Genomic DNA, 27,840 nt, shown 5'->3' with positions numbered 1-27,840 from the left:
CTTCTTGCTGTGTCCCCTTCTTGCTGTGTCCCGTTGTTGTGTCCCCTTGTTGCTGTATCACTTCTCCACCCTGTCAATTCCTCTCAGTATTTTGTATGTCGTTATCATGTCCCCCTTATCCCTCCTGTCCTCCAGTGTCGTCAGGTTGATTTCCCTTAACGTCTCCTCGTAGGACATACCTTTTAGCTCCTCGACTAGTCTTGTTGCACTCTGGAGGATGAATGTTGCACCATTATAACTAGTGTCGGCATGAATCTGACAAGACAGTGATGGAGTGAATGGTGATGAGAGTGTTTCTTCATTTTCGGGTCACCTTCCTCAGTGGGAAACGGCCGATGTCTTATTATTATTATTATTATAATCAAGGGGAAGCGCTAAACCCGGAGGATTATACAGCGCCTGGGGGGGGGGATGTGGAAGGCATTCAGGCTTAATTCGGGGAACTGGAGCACAGATCCAATTCCCTAAATCAAGAGCCCCTCACCAACATCAAGGAACCTTCCTGAGGGTGACCAATGGAGAACCTACATTTGTGGGTCCTTGAATTATTATTATTATAATCAAGGGGGAAGCGCTAAACCCGGAGGATTATACAGCGCCTGGGGGGGAGGGATGTGGAAGGCATTCAGGCTTAATTCGGGGAACTGGAGCACAGATCCAATTCCCTAAATCAAGAGCCCCTCACCAACATCAAGGAACCTTCCTTGAGGGGAGATATATCGGTAAATCACATAATATATCTTACTAACAGTTGCATTATCCTGTTGAGTAATTTACTCATACGCTGCTATGTATGATAATCTATGTAACTGTGTACCTGTAAGTAGGTACCTGGGTGTTAGTTACCTTACACCTGCTGTCACTGTTCACCTAGCAGTAAGTAGGTACCTGGGTGTTAGTTACCTTACACCTGCTGTCACTCTTCACCTAGCAATAAGTAGGTACCTGGGTGTTAGTTACCTTACACCTGCTGTCACTGTTCACCTAGCAGTAAGTAAGTACCTGGGTGTTAGTGGACTGGTGTGGGTGGCATCCTGGGTGTTAGTGGACTGGTGTGGGTGGCATCCTGGGTGTTAGTGGACTGGTGTGGGTGGCATCCTGGGTGTTAGTGGACTGGTGTGGGTGGCATCCTGGGTGTTAGTGGACTGGTGTGGGTGGCATCCTGGGTGTTAGTGGACTGGTGTGGGTGGCATCCTGGGTGTTAGTGGACTGGTGTGGGTGGCATCCTGGGTGTTAGTGGACTGGTGTGGGTGGCATCCTGGGTGTTAGTGGACTGGTGTGGGTGACATCTTGGGTGTTAGTGGACTGGTGTGGGTGACATCCTGGGTGTTAGTGGACTGGTGTGGGTGGCATCCTGGGTGTTTGTGGACTGGTGTGGGTGACATCCTGGGTGTTAGTGGACTGGTGTGGGTGACATCCTGGGTGTTAGTGGACTGGTGTGGGTGGCATCCTGGGCTTTGAAATGACCTAAAGTAGGATAACTCTCAGCCTTTAAACTTAACGTGTAAAAATTAAAAATTGATATATTGGACCAGTGTTCCTTACATGTCACTTGCAACTTGATAACAGCTGTGATAAATTAATGGACTGATTACACTGACTCAAGGTTGAGGGACTGATTACCCACACCCCTGTTCTTCACCATTCTCCTTTGTATGGACTGATGAAGCCACTGTGTGGTGATATGTTTCTTCAGTAGAGATTCCCATATGTTACTTAAGTGTCTCAATCTTGATAATAGCTCACAGTGGACGAAAACATTGAGCTTTCTCTAATTTGTGGGTTAGTTGCCAGTTACACAAATAACCCGCACATAGAAGAGAGCTTACGACGTTTCGGTCTTACTTGGACCATTTACAGTCACACTAACGAGGAGAGCAGTATGGGTATATTATAATAATGGGAGAGCGCTAAACCCATAGGATTATACAGCGCATGGGTATATATAGGCACGACCGAAACATCGTCCTAAGTTCCTCTCTTCTATGTGCGCGTTATTTCTGTATCGTTCCAGTATTGTACCTTTTTTGTTTATTAGTTGCGAGTTATTGTAGCCGTGACCAATGGAGATTATTATTATTATTATTATTATAATCAAGGGGAAGCGCTAAACCCTAACAGCCCTGGGGGGGGGATGTGGAAGGCATTCAGGCTTAATTCGGGGAACTACAGATCCAATTCCCTAAATCAAGAGCAACATCAAGGAACCTTCCTGGGGTGGGAGAACCTACATTTGTGGGTCCTTGAATTATTATTATTATAATCAAGGGGGAAGCACTAAACCCGGAGGATTATACAGCGCCTGGGGGGGGGATGTGTAAGGCATTCAGGCTTAATTCGGGGAACTGGAGCACAGATCCAATTCCCTAAATCACCAACATCAAGGAACCTTCCTTGAGGGGTGGGTCCTTGAAGGTCGAACTGTTATGGGGTCACCGTCGCAACGCTCATGGGTTACCCTACACACTTTTTAATTATTCGTTTGTATTGAATTACACTAAATTATTAATATTATATTTTTACAAACTCCTTCTCACACATTAGACCAAAATTTATATGTAATGTGGACTAGTTGCTTCTGGGGCCCCTCTGGGATTAGGGACCCTGAAGGCTATAAGCAATGTGGACTAGAGTTGCTTCTGGGGCCCCTCTGGGATTAGGGACCCTGAACGTTATAAGCAATGTGGACTAGAGTGGCTCCTGGGGCCCCTCCAGGATTAGGGACCCTGAAGGTTATAAGCAATGTGGACTAGAGTTGCTTCTGGGGCCCCTCTGGGATTAGGGACCCTGAAGGTTATAAGCAATGTGGACTAGAGTGGCTCCTGGGGCCCCTCTGGGATTAGGGACCCTGAAGGTTATAAGCAATGTGGACTAGAGTGGCTCCTGGGGCCCCTCTGGGATTAGGGACCCTGAAGGTTATAGGCAATGTGGACTAGAGTGGCTCCTGGGGCCCCTCTGGGATTAGGGACCCTGAAGGTTATAAGCAATGTGGACTAGAGTGGCTCCTGGGGCCCCTCTGGGATTAGGGACCCTGAAGGTTATAAGCAATGTGGACTAGAGTTGCTTCTGGGGCCCCTCCAGGATTAGGGACCCTGAAGGTTATAAGCAATGTGGACTAGAGTTGCTTCTGGGGCCCCTCCAGGATTAGGGACCCTGAGCATTATAAGCAATGTGGACTAGAGTTGCTTCTGGGGCCCCTCCAGGATTAGGGACCCTGAGCATTATAAGCAATATGGACTAGAGTGGCTCCTGGGGCCCCTCCAGGATTAGGGACCCTGAGCATTATAAGCAATATGGACTAGAGTGGCTCCTGGGGCCCCTCCGGGATTAGGAACCCTGAACGTTATAAGCAATATGGACTAGAGTTGCTTCTGGGGCCCCTCCAGGATTAGGGACCCTGAGCATTATAAGCAATATGGACTAGAGTGGCTCCTGGGGCCCCTCCAGGATTAGGGACCCTGAAGGTTATAAGCAATGTGGACTAGAGTTGCTTCTGGGGCCCCTCCAGGATTAGGGACCCTGAGCATTATAAGCAATATGGACTAGAGTGGCTCCTGGGGCCCCTCTGGGATTAGGGACCCTGAAGGTTATAAGCAATATGGACTAGAGTTGCTTCTGGGGCCCCTCTGGGATTAAGGACCCTGAAGCCTAAGCTTCATTAGTTTCACAGTATGATTATCAAATGGTATACAATACCGACAGGTTGGTAGATAAGACACATAGGCAACATTTAGGCAACTATATTCCGAAACGTTTCGCCTACACAGTAGGTCTCTTCAAGGGTGATGGACTGATTACATCGTCTTCACATCTCTACTGCTCCTGCCTAATTTCTGTACTCGACTGAAGAAGCCTACTGTGTAGGCGAAACGTTTCGAAATAAAGTTGCCTAAATGTTGCCTATGTGTCTTATCTACAGTTTCACAGTAGATCCAGCCCTTGTACAACAGTACAGTGGACCCCCGCATAACGATTACCTCCGAATGCGACCAATTATGTAAGTGTATTTATGTAAGTGCGTTTGTACGTGTATGTTTGGGGGTCTGAAATGGACTAATCTACTTCACAATATTCCTTATGGGAACAAATTCGGTCAGTACTGGCACCTGAACATACTTCTGGAGTGAAAAAATATCGTTAACCGGGGGTCCACTGTAAAGCTTTTATTTCGAGTTGTAGCAAACTAAAAAAAAAAAACGGGGGTGGCTCAATAAAAGTAAAGCACATTAATGTCTTTATTATTGTGTTTCAAACATAAATTTAACAGTTAGTTAATATAAAATATACAAAATGAGTACACAATAATAACAATGGCAATTATTGAGATGGGAAATTTTAAGGAGATATGTATCTTTGATATGGCAGCTAAATACATAAGATAGAACTAGTTCCTATAAAAGAATGACTAAATTACAGATTACAAAAATTAATTATTGCTTGCGCTATGCCCTTGTAAGTTTCATCTGCGTAAAGAACGAAAGATTGCGGATACGGTGGTACCTCGGCATACGAACATCTCCCAATTCAAACAATTATGTAAGTGGCTTTTTGTAAGTGTATTTTTGGGTGTTTGAGGATTAATCTAATTTACATTATTCCTTATGGGAACAAATTCGTTCGGTAACGGCACTCGAACAGCCTTCTGGAACCAACTAATTTCGTATCCCAAGGTAGCACTGTATAACACTACGTGGAAAATTTCGTAATAAGAAATAGCAAATCCTTATAGACTTTGTAAATACAAATTTGCTTTGATATCGAATAATATGGATATTACTATCCAAAACCCCATTTTCTGTATGAATTACTAAATGTAATTTAGGTCACCTTGCCTCAATAGGATATGGCCGGTGTGCTGAAAAAAAATTACTATACTACATGGATATTAATATTAATTGGTGCTAAATCCAGAATTAACAAAAAATTGGAATGTTTTGTAATGTACAAAAATTTCTGAAGAACAAACTTCGTGAACATAAATACCTGACTGAGCATAAATATCTGAACTAATGGAATAACTCAGGAAGGTAATTCCTTAATGTAATAGTCATTACAAATGTAACTAAGTTCAGGTTTATGAAAATATGGCAGAAAAAATACGAAAAGATACAAGTTGACAATAATAGCAACTTTATACAGTAGGACTCCAACTTACATGTTGTATTACAGTGTTGCAACTCACAAACAAATTGTATTTTGGTGTTTCAGCTTACAAATAAGTTGTATTTAGGTGTTCTAACTTACAAACAAATTGTATTCCAGTGTTGCAACTCACAAACAAGTTGCAATCCAGTGTTGCAACTCACAAATACATTGTTTGGAAACATAAACCTGTATACAAAATGATAACACAAAGAATGGTTATGCATTACATGTCTTGCAACCGTTGATCAACATTCGCCAAACAATTTTCTCAACATCACATTGCACAATCCTGACGACCATACTGTCGCTCTCGAATACAAACTTTCCTATGTCTTCATTGCTGCTGTTCAACCGATAACTTGGTGTGCAAGCACTCGTGAATTTCTCGAAAGAACGGGAGTTCAAAAATAACAAAATCACTTATTTGAGCCTTGAGGTTGTGTATGGCTAAATGTACGTGAGCGTAAATTAGGGTCCTGCTTAGTCAGCTCTATTGTAAAGCTCCTCTATGGTGATTTTTTTTGTTTTTTGTAAAAGCTATTGAAAAAGTGTGTTGAAAATGGTATACGATGCCAACAAGATGATGATAAAGACACACGTGTAACAGATGGGTATCTTTAATTGCTGAAATGACCCGCCTACACAGTAGACTTCTTCAGTTAACCCGTAAACGGTCCAAACGTATATATACGTTTTTTCAACATTTGAAAATATGTAAAAAAAGTAGATCTTATTTTTGTTTTTTTTACATTTGAAAATGTGTAAAAAAAACTTTGATCTACTTTTTTTTTTGTTATATTTGAAAATATGTAAAAAAACTTAGATCTACTTTTGTAGCACTACACGTGAACGTAGATCTACTTGGACCGTTTACGGGTTAAATACAGAGGCAGCAGATGTAGTAGTGAAATGAAGATGTAAACAGTCCAACCACCTTGGAGAAATAGTCCCTCCAGACTGAGGGACTGACCACCTCAAATACTATTTCTCTAAGGTTAATGGACTGATTATATCATCTTCGATTCAATACCACACCTGCTGCCTCTCTTGACCTAAGAAACCTGCTGTGTAAACAAAATTTCCGCAATAAAGATACCCAACTGTTACACGTGTCTTTATCATCGTACCGAATAAGTGCCTCCAAAATTGATTAATACTTGTAATGGTCTTCATGATATAAGCTATTCAATTCTGGATGATTTTTTTCAACTGCATTTTCAAAAATCACCTTTTATAGACTAGCTGTAAGAAAGAGTTGACTGTACTTGAGAATAATATGGCAAGTGGTACATATTTCCCTATACAGTGGACCCCCGCTTAACGATCAGCTCCCAATGCGACCAATTATGTAAGTGTATTTATGTAAGTGTATTTATGTAAGTGTGTTTGTACGTGTATGTTTGGGGGTCTGAAATGGACTAATCTAATTCACAATATTCCTTATGGGAACAAATTCGTTCAGTACTGGCACCTGAACATATTTCTGGAATGAAATAATATCGTTAACCGGGGGTCCACTATAGTGCATTTCTTAAAATGAAAGGGAAAAAATCCCTAAAGTTGATAATATAAGGCAAATATTTAAGCCCAGTGCTGACACACTGAGTAATGCTGTATTTTTTTTCTAAGTGTTTGGCACAACGAAAAATATTCTTTTTTAGCAAATAAGAAAGCTATATTACATAGATAAAATCTAAGTGCTATACAAAAGCAAATTCGATGAAGTCTTCTATGAAAAAATGGGAGATACTAATACCAGTAGTGAAATCGAATTCCGTATTTATCAGAAGAATGCGTCTATAAAAATGGTACTTGTGCCAGCAATTACGATACTAACAAAATTTGATACAATATTTAAAAATAAAACTCTTTAGGATAATAAACTACAAAATTAAAGTAGTTACATGGAGGACAAGTTGATATGGCAACAGTGCTGTGTTTGAGGATAAAATTTGCATAGTAACACTTGATACGACAAATGGACACATTATATCTTCAAAAATATGAAAACATAATAAAAGATATATATTAATCTCTATGATATTTGATAGCTTGACAAATGAAGAGTCATTATTGGTGATATGAGTTACAGTTATGTATTCAAGTATCAGGGAAACATTTATGAAGGGGTTCAGGGAAACCGGTAGGCTGGACTTGAGTCCTGGAGGTGGGAAGTACAGAGCCTGCACTCTGAAGGAAGGGTGTTAATATTGCAGTTTTATAACTGTAGTGTAAGTGCGCCTCTGGCAAGACAGTGATGGAGTGAATGATGGTGAAAGTTTTTCTTTTTCGGGCCACCCTGCCTTGGTGGGAGACTGCCGATGTGTTAATAAAATAATAATACTTGAATTTTTATTTACATAATAAAAACGGATTGAGTTTTGTCATCAATCCTGTTACTGAGTCATTATTTCTTATTTTACATTAAGCTGAAGACTTAAGAGTAAGTTCATTAAGAATATTATAATGTAAATAGCCTCTATGTATATTAATTAAGCTTCTAATACGATACATTGAGTAAAAAATCGCAATCTTTTACACGTATATTGCCATACAGTGATTCTGTATACAGTGACCGTATGCAGTGATTGTTATACACACACTGATATGTGTACTACTAACCACACACACACATACAGTGACGACATGCACAGTGACTGCTGGCACATAGTGATTTACACACACACACACACACATGGAGCCAGGAGCTGTGACTTGACCCCTGCAACTACAAATAGATGAGTACAAATCATGCCACTATGTTTCTCCAATCATACGCTGACTATCCTACATGTATAAAGAATGGAATGGTCGAAGTTTACATTAACATCTAGAGAAAATACAGTGAGAAAATATTAATTTAATATACTTTGATGTCAGACTTTTCAAGTCATTACCTGGAAATACAGTCGCCTCTCTTATAAAAAAATTTCCTCCATATAGTGGAATTTTTTTGGTAAATGCAATCGAAAAACTGAATAACACGTGAAAAGACCTCCATAGTAGTACAGTGGACCCCCGCATAACGATTACCTCCAAATGCGACCAATTATGTAAGTGTATTTATGTAAGTGCGTTTGTACGTGTATGTTTGGGGGTCTGAAATGGACTAATCTACTTCACAATATTCCTTATGGGAATAAATTCGGTCAGTATTGGCACCTGAACATACTTATTGAGTGAAAAAATATTGTTAACCGGGGGTCCGCTGTACAGTGGATCCCCGGTTAACGAACTTTTTTCACTCCAGAAGTATGTTCAGGTGCCAGTACTGACCGAATTTGTTCCCATAAGGAATATTGTGAAGTAGATTAGTCCATTTCAGACCCCCAAACATACACGTACAAACGCACTTACATAAATACACTTACATAATTGGTCGCATTGGGAGGTGATCGTTAAGCGGGGGTCCACTGTATATGCTAATCAATTGCAGATGCAATTTTTCAATTGGTCAAAGTAGTGTGACAATTCCGACAAGTTGTGGGTAAAAGAGATGTATGCACAGTTCATCTTAATCAGTGCATACATCTCTTTTACCCAATGATAATTTTTTTATTGAATTATTAAATACCTCCAATTAAATAAAAACTGTTCTTAGCCTCATATACTAGTAATCAATACTTAGTTTTAAGTTTGTTGGAAATGCCTTACATAATAAGTGTCTTTCTGTAGTTTATTCAGCCTCTGCTCACTTAGTGACATACGATGGGCTCTCTGACCAGTATGCATACCTAAATAATGTACAGTGGTACCTCAAGTTTGGAACAGCTCCCAACTCGAACAATTATGTAAGTGTATTTTTGCAAGTGCTTTTGTAAGTGTATTTTTGGGGGTCTAAAACGGACTCATCTAATTTACATTATTCCTTATGGGAACAAATTCGTTTGGTATCGGCATTCGAACAGCCTTCTGGAACAAATTAAGTTCGTAACTCGAGGTACCACTGTACAGTGGACCCCCGCATAACGATCACCTCCGAATGCGACCAATTATGTAAGTGTATTTATGTAAGTGCGTTTGTACGTGTATGTTTGGGGGTCTGAAATGGACTAATCTACTTCACAATATTCCTTATGGGAAAAAATTCGGTCAGTACTGGCACCTGAACATACTACTGGAATGAAAAAAGTTCGTTAACCGGGGGTCCACTGTATATTAGAGCTGATTTCCTCTATTCTGTTTATTACAATGTTATAAATGGTGCAATAGTGACAAAACAATATCAGAGATGGCTGACACAAACCCACTACCATTATAGTATGCTCCTCACTTAGTGATGAATTCATTTACTGATGTAGTCTTAGGAATGGGACTCAGTCGTTAAGTGAGGAGAGGCTGTATGTGTCTATCACATTTATTGTGTAATATATTGTACTCCACTTTACAGAAATCAAGTACTCTTGATTACTACTTTTCAATTACATTTCAAAAAAATTGCACTGTATAAAATAGTTTTAAGAGAGGTTACTGTATACAACTATTGTATATCATACAATATATAAACCAAGAACTATTGTATATCATGAAGAATATATACCACCAACTATCAAAGACTAATATTTATAAAGAAATATAAACTATTGTACATTATGACAAATGTATATACCTTGTGTATTGCATATAAAATTATTATTATATCATTATTATACACAATACAGAAGGTCCCCAATGTGTTCCTAAGTCAAGAACTTACGAACACAATCGTTTACGTGTTCGCAAGTCAAGGACTTACGAACACGTAACTTAAAAAAAAAACTTTTTTCCTAACACCTTGATGCTGGTGACAAGCTCTTAATAGGCCTTGGAGGTACCCGCCTTTACTGTCATTAAGTGAGAAGAGGCTATACGTACTATATATAATCTTCAAAACATTACCAAAACTAGAAGATCAACGAATAAAATTTTGCAGGGTTCAATATTATTGAAAGACTTGAACGAGGCTGGTCACAGACCTGGCTTGGGGGGTATTGACCCCCAAAACAACCTCCAAGTATACCCCAGGTATGGTACATATTCCTCATAATATACAGTTTATGTAAACAAACTTTGTCTTAATAAAGGAATTGTAAAAAAAGTATACGGCAGTTTCATTCTGATGTATAAAACACGTGCTGTAATTTAGTTATATGATACGTACAGTGAATAAATGATAATAATAATAAAGTAAATAGCTGCCTTTAGTGCAGTGCATTAATTGCTTTACCGAAATAAAAAATAACCCAGATGCGCTTAAAAAGTCCTACTACGATTCAATGATATTTTAGAGAATAATTAATTACCCTAATCAACAGTAGACGGCACACAATTGGATCAGAAAAGTGCGCTTAAATTTAAAAGCTTCATGAAGACCAATACTACTGCAGTCCCCCCCCGGCCTCCCCCCCCAAAAATATTAATGGACTAAGAGTATGTATCCTTAACTCTACAAAAATCACGTCAATACAACTTTCATCACGTATGGAAACTTATGGTGCTCAACTTAAATGTATTAGACAACACTATCACCCTTTACTGGAAGCTTTGTGTGGTAATGATATGCACGAGAGACCTGACAAGAGACAGGTCCATATTGGGCATTGTTGCTGTATGTTAGACATGCAGATGAAAAAGATTTACATATACAAAAGTAGGTTTAAGTTTCCTAGATACAATGTCACTATGTTTTACAGCATATAGATAAAAAGCACAAATATGTATGTCTTAAAAGCTTATCTCTCAATAAAAACAATATATAGTATAATAAATATGACTACAATGGCACATCCAGGTTTTCTGAAAGGGGGTGACTTGTTGAACCTTACATCACTGTAAACCCAGCTACCAGACATTTGGCAGACATTTCACCGAAGGACATTTGACTGAACAGACATTTCACTGCATGGACATATGACCAAGCTGGCATTCATCACCTAACATTATCTAATTATCCATTGTTTATTGTCCATTTTTCCAAATGGCTGTCAGCACGATGTCCGTTCGGCCAATTGTCCTTTAGTCAAATGTCTGTTGGCCATGTGTCCCTCAGTCATCTGTCCAGCCATAGTAAACCCACACTTACAAGAAGCAGCCCTGGACGAGATTCCAGACCATACTGGGTTATTATTCGGCAGTAACACGATAATGCTCCAGGATGGACTGAAATGTTATCTAAAGTCTCCCGTTGATCATACCATCATTCTTGAATATAAATTTTTTTATATCTTCTTCAGCATTGTTGTATTTATGGCTTGATGTGTTAGTGCTTGTGAATTTCTTGAAAGAACAAGCAATTAAGAATAACAAAATCACAAATTATTATTAACATTATTATTATTATTAAAATTGCAGGTCATTGGTGGATTGTTCCAGCCATCAAAATGTGACTTTTCCTGTTTTCTTCTCTGATGCATTACTTTCGATGCTGCATCTTCCCTAGGTTATGAGGTCGCTTCTGTCTGTTTGCAAAACATTCCTTCTCTGTAGATTCAACACACCCTTCTGCTTGGATTCAATGCACCCTATGTGGATTCAACATACCCTCCTTCTTCATGGATTCAATGCAACCCCTTTCTTGGTTTCAACATACCTCCTTTCTTCCTGGCTTCAACACATCCCCTTTCTTCCTGGCCTGAACCCCCCCCCCTTTTATTCCTGGCTTCAACCCACCCCCTTTTTTTCCTGGCCTCTATCTGCCCCCCTTTCTTCCTGGCTTCAATTCACCCCCTTTCTTCCTGGCTTCAACACATCCCCTTTCTTCCTGGCCTGAACCCCCCCCCTTTTATTCCTGGCTTCAACCCACCCCCTTTTTTTCCTGGTCTCTATCTGCCCCCCTTTCTTCCTGGCTTCAATTCACCCCCTTTCTTCCTGGTTTCAACACACACCTGCTTTCCCAACATCCCCAGAATCTGCCACTGAACTAACCAGTGCCTAATTCAACTATTAAACATACAAAGTTACCAAAGTCATCCTTTAGCTATGCTAATGGGTGGATTTTCAGGAATGCTCATAAAATGCCACTACGTCGCCAGGACAAATATGTCAGATGGCAACATGGCAGGAGATGTCATTTGCCCCGACAACGCAACGGAATTTTATTTCAATTAAACAATTTCAGGTATCATGTAATGTTAACATTATTAAATGTAATGGTAATAGACCCTCGATATAGTGAACTAACAGGCAGCATATAGCCTGTGACGGCAATTGTGGTGGATAGGGAGGAACAATAACCGACAAATCTGTATCCAATGGATTTTATCCTTTATTTCTAAATTCACCGACCCAGCAGATTTTGCTCCGTACTTCCGAAGTCCATTATGTAAAAGCTCGTTATACCCAGGGTTTACTGTAAAAGGCAAAGTATACTTGAAGGAGGGATTCATAGGGCTCTTAATCATATCCCTTGAAGGTATCCATATCCCTTGGGAGTATCCCTTTTAAGTCCATGGATTCGATCCCTGGACCTTAATGTTGAGAGATGCCACTCTCACCACTGGGCTATGACTGTTGGTATGAACCACTTGGAGTTATGGGAACCAAATAATGGGGCTATGAGAACCAAATAATGGGGCTATGAGAACCAAATAATGGGGCTATGAGAACCAAATAATGGGGCTATGAGAACCAAATAATGGGGCTATGAGAACCAAATAATGGGGCTATGAGAACCAAATAATGGGGCTATGAGAACCAAATAATGGGGGGTATGGGACTTCATCTCTGAATAATTTATCACTCTTCTATATGATAAAACCCTTATGGTTTTTTTCTCGGCTGTTATTGCCGGCCAACCACATGCAGGGGGCGGATCCACTATGAAACTGATGAAGCTTAAACTTCAGGGTCCTTAATTTCGGAGGAGCCCAAATTTCGGAGGAGCCCAAATTTCGGAGGAGCCCAAATTTCGGAGGGACCCAAACGCGACTTTAGTCCACGGTGCTTAAAAATTTTGGGTCTACTGTATGAAAAGGGGTTGTGAAGGGGCTCCCATTACAGGTCAATCTTCAGGGCCCCAAAAATGTATGTCCACCACTGTCTGTATGTAACCAAGCTACTGATATCTTTTGAAGTCATACCAGCTAGTGTGTAAGCCACTGGGCCAGCTGGCTACAATAAGATTCATCCAACTAGGTATATTTATACACCATAGGGAGGTTAGCATGGGCCACCACTGTGACCACAAATGAAAATTTTTACTTGCATCTGTGGTCATTTGTTCATCACAGCCATGCTGGCTGTGATGAACTCTAGCTCAAGTCTCCTCAAAGCTATCATCATAACTAGGTTTTACGACTCATTCGCCATGGGTACCAACCCCACCTGTTCCATGATTTGTTTGCAATTGTGTTATTATGTCATGAGTCATGATTTGGACAGTCTGGCAAACGGGGTATGGAGACAATGTACATATATTGAGCAATCCACTGTGGGTCCATAATCGTAAAAAGGTTAAGAACCCTTGCACTCTAAGCCTTTACATGATGATACGTTGTTCAAAATACAGTAGTCACCCCCCCCTCCTCGTATTTGTGGAGGGATATGTTGTGTACCTTTATACGTATATGCTTCTAAACTGTTGTATTCTGAGCACTTCTGCAAAAACAGTGATAATGTGTGAGTGAGGTGAAAGTGTTGAATGATGATGAAAGTATTTTCTTTTTGGGGATTTTCTTTCTTTTTTGGGTCACCCTGCCTCGGTGGGTCACCTTGCCTCGGTGGGAGACGGCCGACTTGTTGAAAAAAAAAAAAAATGGTGTAAGACTTACTATGAAAGCCTAAAACCGTGGATACTAGCAAACCCTATAGTACATCTTGTTTCTAATTTACATACATACCTATAAAGTGTACTTGATAAATTATGCACAATAAGTTGAGAATTATCACTTTTCACTGATGGGAAGCACTTCACAGCTTCTCTTAGACTTTGAAGAACTGCCACCATCACAACTTTTGTGCTTTGGGGCCATCGTTAAGCAAAATTTAGGGTTATTTTTGAGTGACGATAATCTGCGAATAACTGAAACTGCAGAAACCAAATCTGCATATATGGGGGTTCTACTGTATGTACCTTTTATTACTGTATTTTCCGACATATATCGCACGATCATATAAGACAATGTTTCCAAGCAGTTGTAACGTAACGTTAGTAAACAACTGCTAAAGCATAAGACAAAGTCTGCCCTTGACCCTGACCTTGAGCATATATAATGCAGATTGATTTTCAAAGACTTTTTGGGCAAAAAAAAAAGTGCACCTTATATGCTGAAAAATATGGTCGGTTAAATTTATTAGGCTCTCCTCAAGCAGCTCGTTATTATAGTAAATGATGTTTAATTAAACTTTCCATTCAAAGTATACGTTTGCTCTAGAAACACATTCCACTCGGCCTTCCGTTATTCCGCTCAGTGTCCGTCTCCATCAAGCCTTCGTCTCAGGTGAAAAATTATGTTAGGAAAAGCAAGTTGATTCGTTAAGAATTGATATGCACGAGTAATGCAGTGGACTTGTAGGGTATACAAACTGTACACTTACTCTGCTACATCAACTGTCACATCACCTATCACATGAACTGTCACATGATGTATCATATGACATATCACATGAATTGCCACATGACATATCATATCACATGACTTATCACATAACCTGTCACATGATCTGTCACATAACCTGTCATATCAACCGTTACATAACCTGTCACATCAACTGTCACATAACCTGTCACATCAACTGTCACATAATCTGTCACATCCACTTTCACTCACATTTCCACATGATCAATAACCAGGCTCCTCATCCTTCACTAAAACACCTCAATTACTGGGAGCGCTTGAGGTTTCTAAACCTGTATTCCCTGGAATGCAGGCGGGAGTGATACATGATTATATACACCTGGAAAATCCTAGAGGGACTAGTATTGAACTTGCACACGAAAATCACTCACAACGAAAGCAAAAGACTTGGCAGACGATGCAACATCCCCCCAATGAAAAGCAGGGGTGTCACTAGCACATTAAGAGACAATACAATAAGTGTCAGGGGGCCCGAGACTGTTCAACTGCCTCCCAGCATACATAAGGGGGATTACCAACAGACCCCTGGCAGTCTTCAAGCTGGCACTGGACAAGCACCTAAAGTCGGTTCCTGACCAGCCGGGCTGTGGCTCATACGTTGGTTTGCGTGCAGCCAGCAGTAACATCCTGGTTGATCAGGCTCTGATCCACCAGGAGGCCTGGTCACAGACTGGGCCGCGGGGGCATTGACCCCCAGAACTCTTTCCAGGTAAACTCCAGGTAAACAATCATTATCAACTGCCTGTACAGAATAGCACATATTTCTTGTACACTTCATCAAAAGTACACCAGAAAAAAAAATCTGACATAATTTGTAATATTCAACTCTGATATGTGACGCAAAAAATAAATAATATTAGAAACTGTAAAAATTAATTCCATATTTATCCTTAAATTTGCAATTAAAAAAATATATATATATATATATAATATAATATATCTCAAGCCATCTTTTGCAGTTATCTTCTCATGTACAGGTCAGCCATCACTAATCCGGCAATCAGTTATCCGGTTCCGTCAGTAATCCGGCACTAATTTCGGCTAGCATAATTTCAAATTTCATCATTATACTGACTCAAATTACATCATTATACTGACTCAAATCATTATACTGACTCAAATTTCATCATTATACTGACTCAAATCATTATACTGACTCAAATTTCATCATTATACTACTCAGAAATTGTGCAGATGGTTGTAAATCCCCAGCAACAAGCCAGTGGTGGAGAAAGTAGTGATGAAAATGAGAAGATGTAGCAGAAAGAGTCTGTATTGATAGGTTAATTAACCCTTTGACTGTTTCAGGCCCCTTTCTGAAACTGTCATTCTATGTCGCTCAATTTTTGAAAAAAAAAAAAAAATTTTCTTATGAAATGATAGAGAATCTTTTCCCGATGGTAATGACACCAAAAGTTCGAAATTTGGTCGAAAAATCATGGAATTATGTTCCCGCGAAGTTAGCGGTCTCGGCGACATATGCGTATCGGCGATTTCGCCGACTTTGAGCCCTATTTTCTGCCAATTCCGTTGTTCCAGTTGACCAAACTCATAGCTATTTCTTTAGACCTCCATTTTATCTATCAGCTGAGTACAAGAAACCTCCCATTTACTAATTTGGACTACCCAATATGGTCAGAAATTGGCAATTTGGCCAATTTCACGCAAACTAAAAAAGATGCCAATTTCAAAATAGGGTCCAGAATAAACAAGGTAGACATTCGTGGCACTAAAATAACATATCCTCTGTTCATTAGTCACATCTCTAGGCCCCTCTTATATTATTATTGCTTTCTATTTTGATTTTTTATTCATACAAAAAAATACAAAATTTACTGTTATGCAGACTACTGCATTATTGTAAAAATGGTATAAATAATATCAGTGCACTAGTGAAAGAATATTAGACTCCCCAGTTGACGTGTATTGGACGTGTCGTGTGATTTATTTACTCCTGAACATTGGTAAAAATCGAACATTTCCGCTACTTTGAGCTCAGTTTCAAGGTCGTTTTCATCGTCAAAGTAATGAAAATCATCTCTATTTCTGTAATATGTTTTCCATTTTATCACCTAAGACCATGAAAACGTGAATACAACGATAAATACTATACGAAAATACACCTCAAAGTCGGCATTTTATTCCAAAAAAATGTTCAGAGTTTTTTTCTCATTACGCAATGTGTGCTGCAGGATTTTTTTTATGTGGTGCACACTGACCACACAGACCCATTCTCTCACATGTGGGCCTACCAGCTTTCTCCCGCTTGATTTGAAGCCGCTAGAATTATTGAGTATATATACGTCAGAAACTTTGCCTCGTAAGACGTATTTATACGTCGAAAACAGTCAAAGGGTTAAGTGTATTCTAACCTAACCACTCTGTAATCCAGCAAACTCACTAATTAGGCTCACTACAGGTCCCAGTGATGCCGGATTAGTGATGGCCGACCTATATTACTGTAACAATTATACATTTATACTTTCATACACAAAATACATAATTACTTTTATGGAATTTGTATTAGAGATGTATATATGTATATGTATGTATGCATAATAACTGACATGGAGACATTAACTTGGGAGATTAGCATGTCTGTATATTTCAATCTCCTTCTGGGATCCTGTATGTATGTATATGTATGTATGTATGTGTGTATACATGTATATATATTTACTGTCTGGAGTGACATTTAAACTACTGTATCCGTGCACTTCTGGCAAGACTGATTACATGAATGATGGTAAGAGTGTTTCTTTTTTCGGATCACCCTGCCTTGGTGGGAGACAACCAGCGTGTTAAAACAAACAGATAAACACACACAAACACACACCCAACAACACTGGAGGACAGGAGGGACAGGGGAGAGGCATGATATTTATATTTAAAATCCTGAGAGGAACTGACAAGGTGGAAAGAAACAGGATGTTCCAGAGATGGGACACAACAACAAGGGATCACAATTGAAAGCTGAAGACTCAGATGAGTCACAGGGATGTTAGGAAGTATTTCTTCAGCCATAGTGTTGTCATGAAGTGGAATAGTCTGGAGAGTGATGTAGTAGAGGCAGGATCCATACATAGCTTCAAGAAGAGGTATGATAAAGCTCATGGAGTAGGGAGAGAGTGGACCTAGTAGCGACCAGTGAAGACACGGGTCCAGGAGTTATGAGTCAACCCCTGCAACCAGAATTAGGTGAGTACGTACGCACGCACACGCACACGCACACACACACACACACACACACACACACCATAGCACTCTGAAGATGCACATACAAACGTACTAAAGCACCTCCATTCTGTTATCTCTTTCACAGATATTTTTCTCATAATTGCTGTCAAACATTTAACTGTGATTTCTCGCCCTACAAAGCAATGTGTAAATACACTAGTGTGTGACAAAAGAATGTCTGCCTAGAATGATATGCAAAGTTGCAATATGTTCCACAACAAACTTTAACATATTGCATATTAGTAATAAATTGAAAACACACAGATACAGCAGTAGTTTTGTAGGCTGTGGAATAATGGCTGTCGGCTGACAAATGGCTATCAGCTGACAAATGGTCATCAGAAAACACTTAGAGCCAAGGAACCTTTTACATGTAGGTTTCTACCAACTGGGGGGTTTTATCTTGTGCCATACAATATGGTGAAAACCTGGTATATAATACCAACAACTTGTGGTTTTTGAACTGTTGAGTCGGCACGCCTCTGGCAAGACAGTGATGGAGTGAGTGATGATGAAGGCGTTTCTTCTTTTTCAAGTCACTTGCCTCAGCGGGAAATGGCTCCCACACTGGGAGCGAATAATGTCCCAGTATGGATTTCTTCTTTTCAACACACCAGCCATATCCCACCAAGGCAGGGTGACTTAAAAAGAAAAATGAGTTTTTCTTTTAAAATTCTGTAATCAGTACGGAGACGTTTTCTAATAAACACATCTTAGTGTTTGTTCATCTTTATTAAAACATTACAGGACGCTCTCGCCGTGGTTCGATCCCCAGCTGGGTGGAAACATTGTGTGTGTTTCCTTACACCTGCTGTCACTGTTCACCTAGCAAGTAAGTAGGTACCTGGATGTTAGTGAACTGGTGTGGGTGGCATCCTGGGGGACAAGATTAAAGGACCCCAATGGAAATAAGACAGCCAGTCCTTCATGATGCACTTACTTTCTTGGGTTATCCTGGGTGGATAACACTTCCTATCCTGAGTTACCCTGGGTGGCTAACCCTCCCTATCCTGGGTTATCCTGGGTGGCTAACATTCCCTATCCTAGGTTATCCTGGGTGGCTAACACTCCCCACCCCAAGTTATCCTGAGTGGCTAACACTCCCTACCTGGGTTATCCTGGGTGGCTAACCCTCCAGGGTTAAAAATCCCAACAAAATTTTATCTCGTGTGTCTTTACCATACGTCACCTGGATAAAGTCACCAGTGGATAAAATGGTGCATAAAGTTCCCATTGCTTTAAGTGCATCTTAACTTACCAATGTGAAGCCTCCTTGCAAGTCACTAATTCTCTCAACATAACCTTAACTTACTTTGTATTTGGCACAAGAAAATTAATTCGACTTTTGGCCACAAATAATGTGCTTAAAAGTAAATTTATATACATTCTGGAATAAACGTTGAAGCACGCAAAAATATATATCACTCTTGTTATTTTCCAAAGTCAGTGAAAGACCATCTTGTAGTCAAAATACTAAAGAAATTAGACCATGTAGCAAAATTATATAAAAGTGTAACATTTTGGGAATATAATTAACATAATATGCCAACTATAACTGACCTAAAACTAGGTAACAATTAGTGTTTGTAACAACATGATATGGTTATTCTAAGAGGATTGATATGGCCACAAATGTTTATCCAGTGTAGATATGTGGAGTCATATCTTTGGATATGGCACGAATTGTATAGGCTTCATCTTCGTACACAGGAGGGCCCTGTATATACAGTGACTGTTTGCATTGTTACGTGTCTCTGTTGGCTTTCAACTGGGCCACTGTTCCACCCGACTGTGACTATCACCAGTGGATGGAACATGGCGAACAATGGCTCAATTTGAAGCCAATAAAAACATGGAATCTGAATAAGTACTGTATATGTGAGGCCCTCCTGTGTTACACAGCTCTCTAGAACATAAACAGCTGTCCAGACATATATTACACTGATCTCTATATTTCAGACTGTTGCTTAGACATGCATTATAGCTCTGCTGGTTATAAATAGCAGTATAGAAATATCACACAGCTATCTATATCTTCGACAGCCGAGTTTACATATACAGTGGTACCTCGGGATACGAACAACTCAAAACTCAAACAGTTATATAAGTGTGTGTAAGTGTTTCTTTAAGTGTATTTTTGGGGGTCTGAAACAGATTAATCTAATTTACATTATTCCTTATGGGAACAAATTCATTCGGTATCGGTACCCAAACAGCCTTCTGGAATGAATTAAGTTCGTATCCCGAGGTACCACCGTAGTACATTTTGTAACTTTTTAAACAGCTGAATTTAGATATACATTACACAGCTCTCTATATCATGCATGGCTGTTTAGATATGCAGCTCTCTACGAGTTTGGACAGTAATTCATCATTTGTGTTGGAAAATGCATGTAAAGATCATAGGCAAAATTAGTTTATCAAGTCATGAAATGACCTCGTCCACATATTTTGTGATAGGCCTACAAAGGAGGCCTATTACAAGCATTGACGACACTCCCCTCACGTTTGCTAATAATACGGGTCTCTAATTTACAAACGAAAAACACGTTGCAGAGCAAGTCTTTACTGGGATGATGTACTGAGTAGAGCTGTATCAAGTAAGATAAAGCTCTACAGCATTTACTGGGACAATGTACTGAGTAGAGCTGTATCAAGTAAGATAAAGCTCTACGGCATTTACTGGGACAATGTACTGAGTAGAGCTGTATCAAGTAAGATAAAGCTCTACGGCATTTACTGGGACAATGTACTGAGTAGAGCTGTATCAAGTAAGATAAAGCTCTACAGCATTTACTGGGACAATATACTGAGTAGAGCTGTATCAAGTAAGATAAAGCTCTACAGCATTTACTGGGACAATGTACTGAGTAGAGCTGTATCAAGTAAGATAAAGCTCTACAGCATTTACTGGGACAATATACTGAGTAGAGCTGTATCAAGTAAGATAAAGCTCTACAGCATTTACTGGGACAATATACTGAGTAGAGCTGTATCAAGTAAGATAAAGCTCTACAGCATTTACTGGGACAATATACTGAGTAGAGCTTTATCAAGTTAGAGAAAGCTCTACAAAGACAATGTTTTTGTACCCAGAACAAAGATGATAAGATGCCACAATTGTAGACTAAGAAAGTGGAGGCAAAGAGATACTAGGAAATTTTTACACAACCCACATATAGTAGAGAGGAATTTACATCAATGTTTCGGTCCAACTTGAACCATTAACAAGTCCTGTCATGGTATTGTGCCTTTTTATTCTTTAGGAAATTTTTCTAAAGAGTGGTAGGCAAGTGGAATGAATTACAAAAAAGGGTCGTATGTGCTACTACCAGTGGAAATTTTGAAAAATTATACGATGAAGAGAGTAATGTAGATGGGGCACCATGGGCGTCACTCTGCTGTTGTAGCCACAAACAGGTATGAGAAGGCCCCTGCTTATTCGGCACCCTCTTGTTGTTGTTCCGTGTTTTTGTTCCCTTTTAGTTGACCCACTGTTTTGTTTATTTCATGTTAGGTGCTAAACCCATGTGGGACATTTGGCGCAAGACATGGTGGAAGCTCGATCCTCCATCTGTTGAGCATGAGACGGGCACGTTTCCTGTTTGTACTAACCTACATGTCTCAACTGAGCCACTGTTCATTATGTTCGGTGCTTTTGCAGCTTTTCTGCCATTTTTTGCACAACAGGAAAGGAAAGGGCAACCAGCACCATATTTTAAGGTAAGTTTGGCAAAAGAGTTGTGGATGAGTGGAACAAACTCTCCGGCAGCGACACTGAAGCTAAAACATTGTGCAGTTTTAAAAATGGGCTAGACAAATACATGAGTGGGCGTGGGTGGGTGTGAGTTGGACCTGACTAACTTGTGCTAATGGGTCTGAGGCAGTGCTCCTTCCTTCTTAAGTGGATGTGACTTGCACCTGACTAGCTTAGGCCAGTAAGTGACTTGAACCTGCTCAGAATGGGCCACTAGGCCTGCTGCAGTGCTCTTTTTTATGTTTTTCTTATGTAATGTACCGTATTTTCTGATATATATATATGGTGAACGAGCATATAAGGCATATGTAGGACGATGTTTCCCACACGAGCACATAAGACGATGTGTCCAAGCAGCTGTAACATAACATTAGTAAACAACTAGTAACACAAAGCTTACCGTTGACCCTGACCTTGAGCATATAAGGCCCAGGATGATTTTACAAGACTTTTTGTGGGAAAAAATGTGGGTCTTATATGCCGGAAAATACATTACGTACCACGTATATTTATTTTACTATTTTATCTGTTTTTTATTCCTTAATATATGATAACACAAACATGTTATCTGGCATTTTTGATGCATTCGATAATGAAAAATTACTCTTTTCCACCCGCCGGCAATTTTTGCTTACCGCATGGGGTCAGAAACTTACAAGATGTATAAACGATACCCCCTGTAACTACAAATGGATAATTAAACAGCAGAAAATGATACAATAATAGCTTCCTCTGCAACTGTGTTTCTTCTTCAATGTCACTTTTGTTATCAATTACCAATGCCCCAAATTTACACACATATTTAATCATGAACATACATACATATCTTCGGATTTTTAGTCAAAAATTTTGAAAGTTAGGGATAAGCAGGAATTGTGTTGCTGTGTTTCAACATACAAACAAGTTGTACTGCTAGTGTTTCAATTTACAAACAAGTTACATTCTTGGTGTTTCAGCTTACAAATAAGTTTGCATGAAAACAATAATACAAGATGTGACGTATGTTCGTAATGTGTATCGTCGGTTGTAAAAATACTCCGTAACTGGATGTTAATTGCTAAATTCACAAGTGCAGATATTTGTAACTCGGGGCATTGGTACACTGATGAGCTCCCGTGCTCTTCCTGTTTGTGTTGGTACACTGATGAGCTCCCGTGCTCTTCCTGTTTGTGTTGGTACACTGATGAGCTCCCGTGCTCTTCCTGTTTGTGTTGGTACACTGATGAGCTCCCGTGCTCTTCCTGTTTGTGTTGGTACACTGATGAGCTCCCGTGCTCTTCCTGTTTGTGTTGGTACACTGATGAGCTCCCGTGCTCTTCCTGTTTGTGTTGGTACACTGATGAGCTCCCGTGCTCTTCCTGTTTGTGTTGGTACACTGATGAGCTCCCGTGCTCTTCCTGTTTGTGTTGGTACACTGATGAGCTCCCGTGCTCTTCCTGTTTGTGTTGGTACACTGATGAGCTCCCGTGCTCTTCCTGTTTGTGTTTTATTTTATTTGTTTGTATTTGTGCCACTGAATGGTGTTTATTACACAAAGGATAAAAAGGCACAATACCATGACTGGAACAATACCCATATAACCCACACATAAAAGAAGAAACCTACAATATTTTGGTTTGACCTGAATCGTCAACTAGCCGCACCGAAGCACGAAGGGAAGGGAGCAGATATATATAACACTACTTCTACCTTTATACTACAGCCTCTCCTCACTTAGCGACATACTCGTTTACCAACGCCTTGGATTTACGACGGAGTCTCTGACCAGTATTCATACCTAAATAATGTATATTAGAGCTGATTTCCTCTATTCTGTTCATTACAACATACAGTACGCTAATGTATAAACATTTAAAAATATACCAGAAAAGTTATAAATGGTGCAAAAGTGACATTAAAACAATATCAAAGATGGATGACACAAACCCACTACCATTTAACAATGTGGTCTTAGGAACGGAACTCCGTTGTTAAGTGAGGAGAGGCTGTACTACCTCCTCGTCCTCCCGGCTCCATCCTCCCCTCTCATGTACATGTATATACAGTAAGACCTTGACTTACAAACATGTTGAGAATCTTCTGTGTTGTGTAAAATGTCATTATTATAGCATTATAGTGTATAATATCATTATTATACATTGTTATCACAATTCAGGAGGTCCCCAATGTGTTTGTAAGTCAAGGATTTACTGTACTTGCTCCCTTCCCTTCATGCTTGTGTGTGTCTAGTTAATGATCCAAGTCAGATCGAAACGTCATCACGAGTTTCTTTCTCCTATGTGCGGGTTGTTTGTGTGGTGTTTATTACGTTTGTTTTTAGAGTTGCTTTAGCATGTTTTTGAATAAACAAAAGAATGATTGAATTCCTGAACTCTTTATGGACCACAGCTCAAGTCCAAGAACATTCTTCTCTTTATTCGCTGACAGTTGCTCACTAAGGGGATCATCATGCTTATATTGTACATATAAAACACGCTCGGAACATCCTGTTCATCAGTCATTGTGAGCAGTGCTTACTTCAGGACCTTGACTGATTTTAACATGTACGAAATGAAATGCTTAGAGAACTTCAAAAATATGAGTATACAGTGGACCCTCAACTAACGATCAGCTCCCAACTCGACCAGTTATGTAAGTGTATTTTTGTAAGTGCTTTTGTACGTGAATTTTTGGGGGTCTGAAACGGACTAATCTATTTCACAATATTCCTTATGGGAACAAATTCGGTCGGTAGCGGCACCCGAACAAACGTCTGAAATGAAATAATGTCGTTAGTAGAGGGTCCACTGTAATATGTTAGACATTCCACTGGAATTATTGAAATCTAGGCCATCAGCCTGAGACTATCAGCCAGTCCAATGTACCATAGAGGCTCATCTTGGACCAGAGGTTCAAATCCCTCCCACTCCACTGAACTATTTCATTCATTCATAATGAATTTTCAGCATTTTGCTTGATATGGTTAGCCAAAAAAGAAAGGTTCAGTTTGTATGTTAATAAAAAATATACTCCTTTATCTTATGATCTCTAAAGAGACTTATTAGAGTACTGCAACACAAACATGACCTACAGTTTGACTTTTGAGCACAAATATTGATATGATCTGAGTTTATAAAACATTCACCGTCATTGATATCTCACACATTTGTTTGTAAATATGTCTTGATGTGTTTACTGTTACTAAATGTTAAGAGAAAATTAAGAAATGTTACAATATTTTTAGTGGAATATGCTTCTTAATGATATATGAGAAATGGAAAGTTGATTAGGTAATGTATTTTCTGGCAACCAAGGTGGATGAGTGTCGCCTGCTTGCTGGCACGATGTTTCCAACCAGCTGTAACATAACGTTAGTAAACACCTTCTGAAGCATAACACAAACCCTACCCTTGACCCTGACCTTGAGCATATAAGGCACAAGCTGATTTTCCAGGACTTATTTTGGGAAAAAAAGTGCACCTTATATGCCAGAAAATACGGTATGCGTTGTAAGAAGCAGTGGAAATTATCTAAACTGCCTCGCTTGCTAGGTAATTATCACAAGTCCTAGGATATACCTCATAAAAACTAATTTACAGTACCTAATTTTCCATTAACATTGAACTATAGTGTTGCCCAGAATGAGAGAACACACATTCACACAACAACTGCGGCAGTAGCAGTAAGAACGCAAACACTGATACAAGTGTGTCAGTAGGTGTAAAAATGAGCACACACAATCTGTGGCAGTAGCAGGAAGAATGCATTCACTCACAACACCTGTCAGAGTAGCTGTCAGAGTACAGGTGCTCCTCAACTTACCATATTTTGACTTTATGGTAGTGCAAAAGCAATTTGGAAATGAACCTTAAGATAATAACCCAGCATGAAGGCAGCAAGTCTATAATTTCTATTCACTTTACTTCTTGATACTGGTATTAAATTACGGTAATTATTTGTTTATTTAGTGATAATATTTTACTTATAAAACTTATCTCTCAGTCCACAGCAGAATTTGAACCTACAAACTCTGTATCCTCTAAATCCTGCTGCGGACTGAGAGATAATGTTTGTAAATAATTTTGCCTGTTTGCGAATTATTAAGCATTACTTAGTTATTTATTTAGCATATCATATTCACATTCAACTTACAATATTTTTGACTTACAATGGGTTCATCGGAACATAGCTCCACTGTAAGTCAAAGAGCACCTGTACGTACACAGCTGCAGTGGTAAAAACACGCACACTCACACAGCAACGGTGGCAGCAGTAGCAGCAGTTTTAGCACGAGTGTTCATCTGGCTCCTTTTTGTTGCTAGCGGTGGTGATACATTATTATTTTCAAATTTTTCTCTCATTTCTTCAGCATCAAAACTTTCAGAGAGCTTTTCATTTGTTTCTAAGCTGATGTCACTCTCTGGAGTGTGGGAGCGACTTTTACCTGAAATTATTTAAACATAATTATTGCACACATCTATATATGACATGGAGAGCATTTAAATCTGTAGGAGAAGGAAGGCGGGGTAGGGGTCGTACTTGAAAAGGTTAGAGGGAGGGGGTAAAGGAGGTTTCGTGGGCGAGGGGCTTGGACTTCCAGCAAGCGTGCGTGAGCGTGTTAGATAGGAGTGAATGGAGACGAATGGTATTTGGGACCTGACGATCTGTTGGAGTGTGAGCAGGGTAATATTTAGTGAAGGGATTCAGGGAAACCGGTTTATTTTTATATAGCCGAACTTGAGTCCTGGAAATGGGAAGTACAATGCCTGCACTTTAAAGGAGGGGTTTGGGATATTAGCAGTTTGGAGGGATATATTGTGTATCTTTATACGTATATGCTTCTAAACTGTTGTGTTCTGAGCACCTCTGCAAAAACAGTGATAATGTGTGAGTGTGGTGAAAGTGTTGAATGATGAGGAAAGTATTTTCTTTTTGGGGATTTTCTTTCTTTTTGGGTCACCCTGCCTCGGTGGGAGACGGCCGACTTCTTGAAAAAAAAAAATCTATATTTGACATAAAAACCTCATTATGCTAATTATATTACTAATTTTAATTTCCAAACATTCCCTGTAAATCTACAAATAGTTTTTGCTGTATTATAAGTAATAAAAGCTGTTTGTCTCCACTCTCTCCTCTCTAATGAGCATGTGTGAATTTGTTAGATAGGAGAGAGTGGAGGCCAATGGTTTTTATGAGGAAGTGCTGTTGGAGTATCAACAAAGTCACATTTATGAGGGATTCAGGGAAATCAGTTAGCCAGACTTGAGTCCTGGAGGTGGGAAGTATAGTACCTGCACTCTGCAGGAGGAGTGCAGATACGTTGCAATTTTTTAACCTTAGTGTCAGCACACCTCTGGCAAGACAGTGATGGAGTGAGTGATGATGAAGGTGTTTCTTCTTTTTTGGGTCACCCTGCCTTGGTGGGAAACTGCTGATGTGTTAATAAAAAAAAAATTATTTAAACCTATATTAAGCTACAGAATTATTATTATTATAATCAAGGGGGAAGCGCTAAACCCGGAGGATTATACAGCGCCTGGGGGGGGGGGATGTGGAAGGCATTCAGGCTTAATTCGGGGAACTGGAGCACAGATCCAATTCCCTAAATCAAGAGCCCCTCACCAACATCAAGGAACCTTCCTTGAGGGGTAAGCTACAGAAACAAATTGAAACAAATGCCTGCAACACGTCTGGCAATATGGTGGTTGAGCAGTCGCAGGCATTGTTTAATGTCCATGAGTATCATTCGTGGTGATTCAATGTAAATCACTCATAGTGTATGAGTGTAGGAGAGCACTAAACCCAAAGAGGTCACGAATTGCCTGGAAGATTGAGGCATTCAGGTTCGAGGTAAGGAAAGCAGACGCAGTTCAATTCTTTGGATCTAAATCCCCTTACTGGTAACACTCTGCATGATAAGTGGGGATGTTGCAGTTTGGTAGCAACACAACTATTTATTGTTGATGAATGTGTTGTCCTCTTTGTGTTACAATGCCTTAGTGGGGAAGACCATTTATTTTCTTAACACACCAGTCATCTCCCACCGAAGCAGGGTGAATCAAAATAGAAGAAACACTTTTATTGTCACTCATTTAATCACCGTCTTCCCAGAATCATGGTAATATAATACCGTGATTGGTACAATACACAAATAATCAGCACATAGCT

General features: G+C 39.6%; 1 protein-coding gene across 4 annotated transcripts in view; it reads right to left on the bottom strand.

Moving 5' to 3' along the window:
- Window positions 1-21,126: 21,126 nt before the first annotated feature.
- Window positions 21,127-27,840, bottom strand: part of LOC128701759 (uncharacterized) — a 108,439-nt gene continuing 101,725 nt past the window's right edge. For all 4 annotated transcript variants that reach the window (XM_070105059.1, XM_070105060.1, XM_070105061.1 and 1 more), the window contains one exon: window positions 21,127-26,116. In XM_070105059.1, coding sequence (XP_069961160.1) covers window positions 25,923-26,116 — 194 coding nt within the window. In that variant the 3' untranslated portion in view covers window positions 21,127-25,922. The remainder of the gene's footprint in view (window positions 26,117-27,840) is intronic.

Source organism: Cherax quadricarinatus, chromosome 96, assembly GCF_038502225.1.
Source record: "Cherax quadricarinatus isolate ZL_2023a chromosome 96, ASM3850222v1, whole genome shotgun sequence".
In the NCBI taxonomy this organism is placed as follows: domain Eukaryota; kingdom Metazoa; phylum Arthropoda; class Malacostraca; order Decapoda; family Parastacidae; genus Cherax; species Cherax quadricarinatus.
The sequence above is the reverse complement of the archived record's forward strand: the minus strand, read 5'-3'. Positions and strand labels throughout refer to the sequence as shown.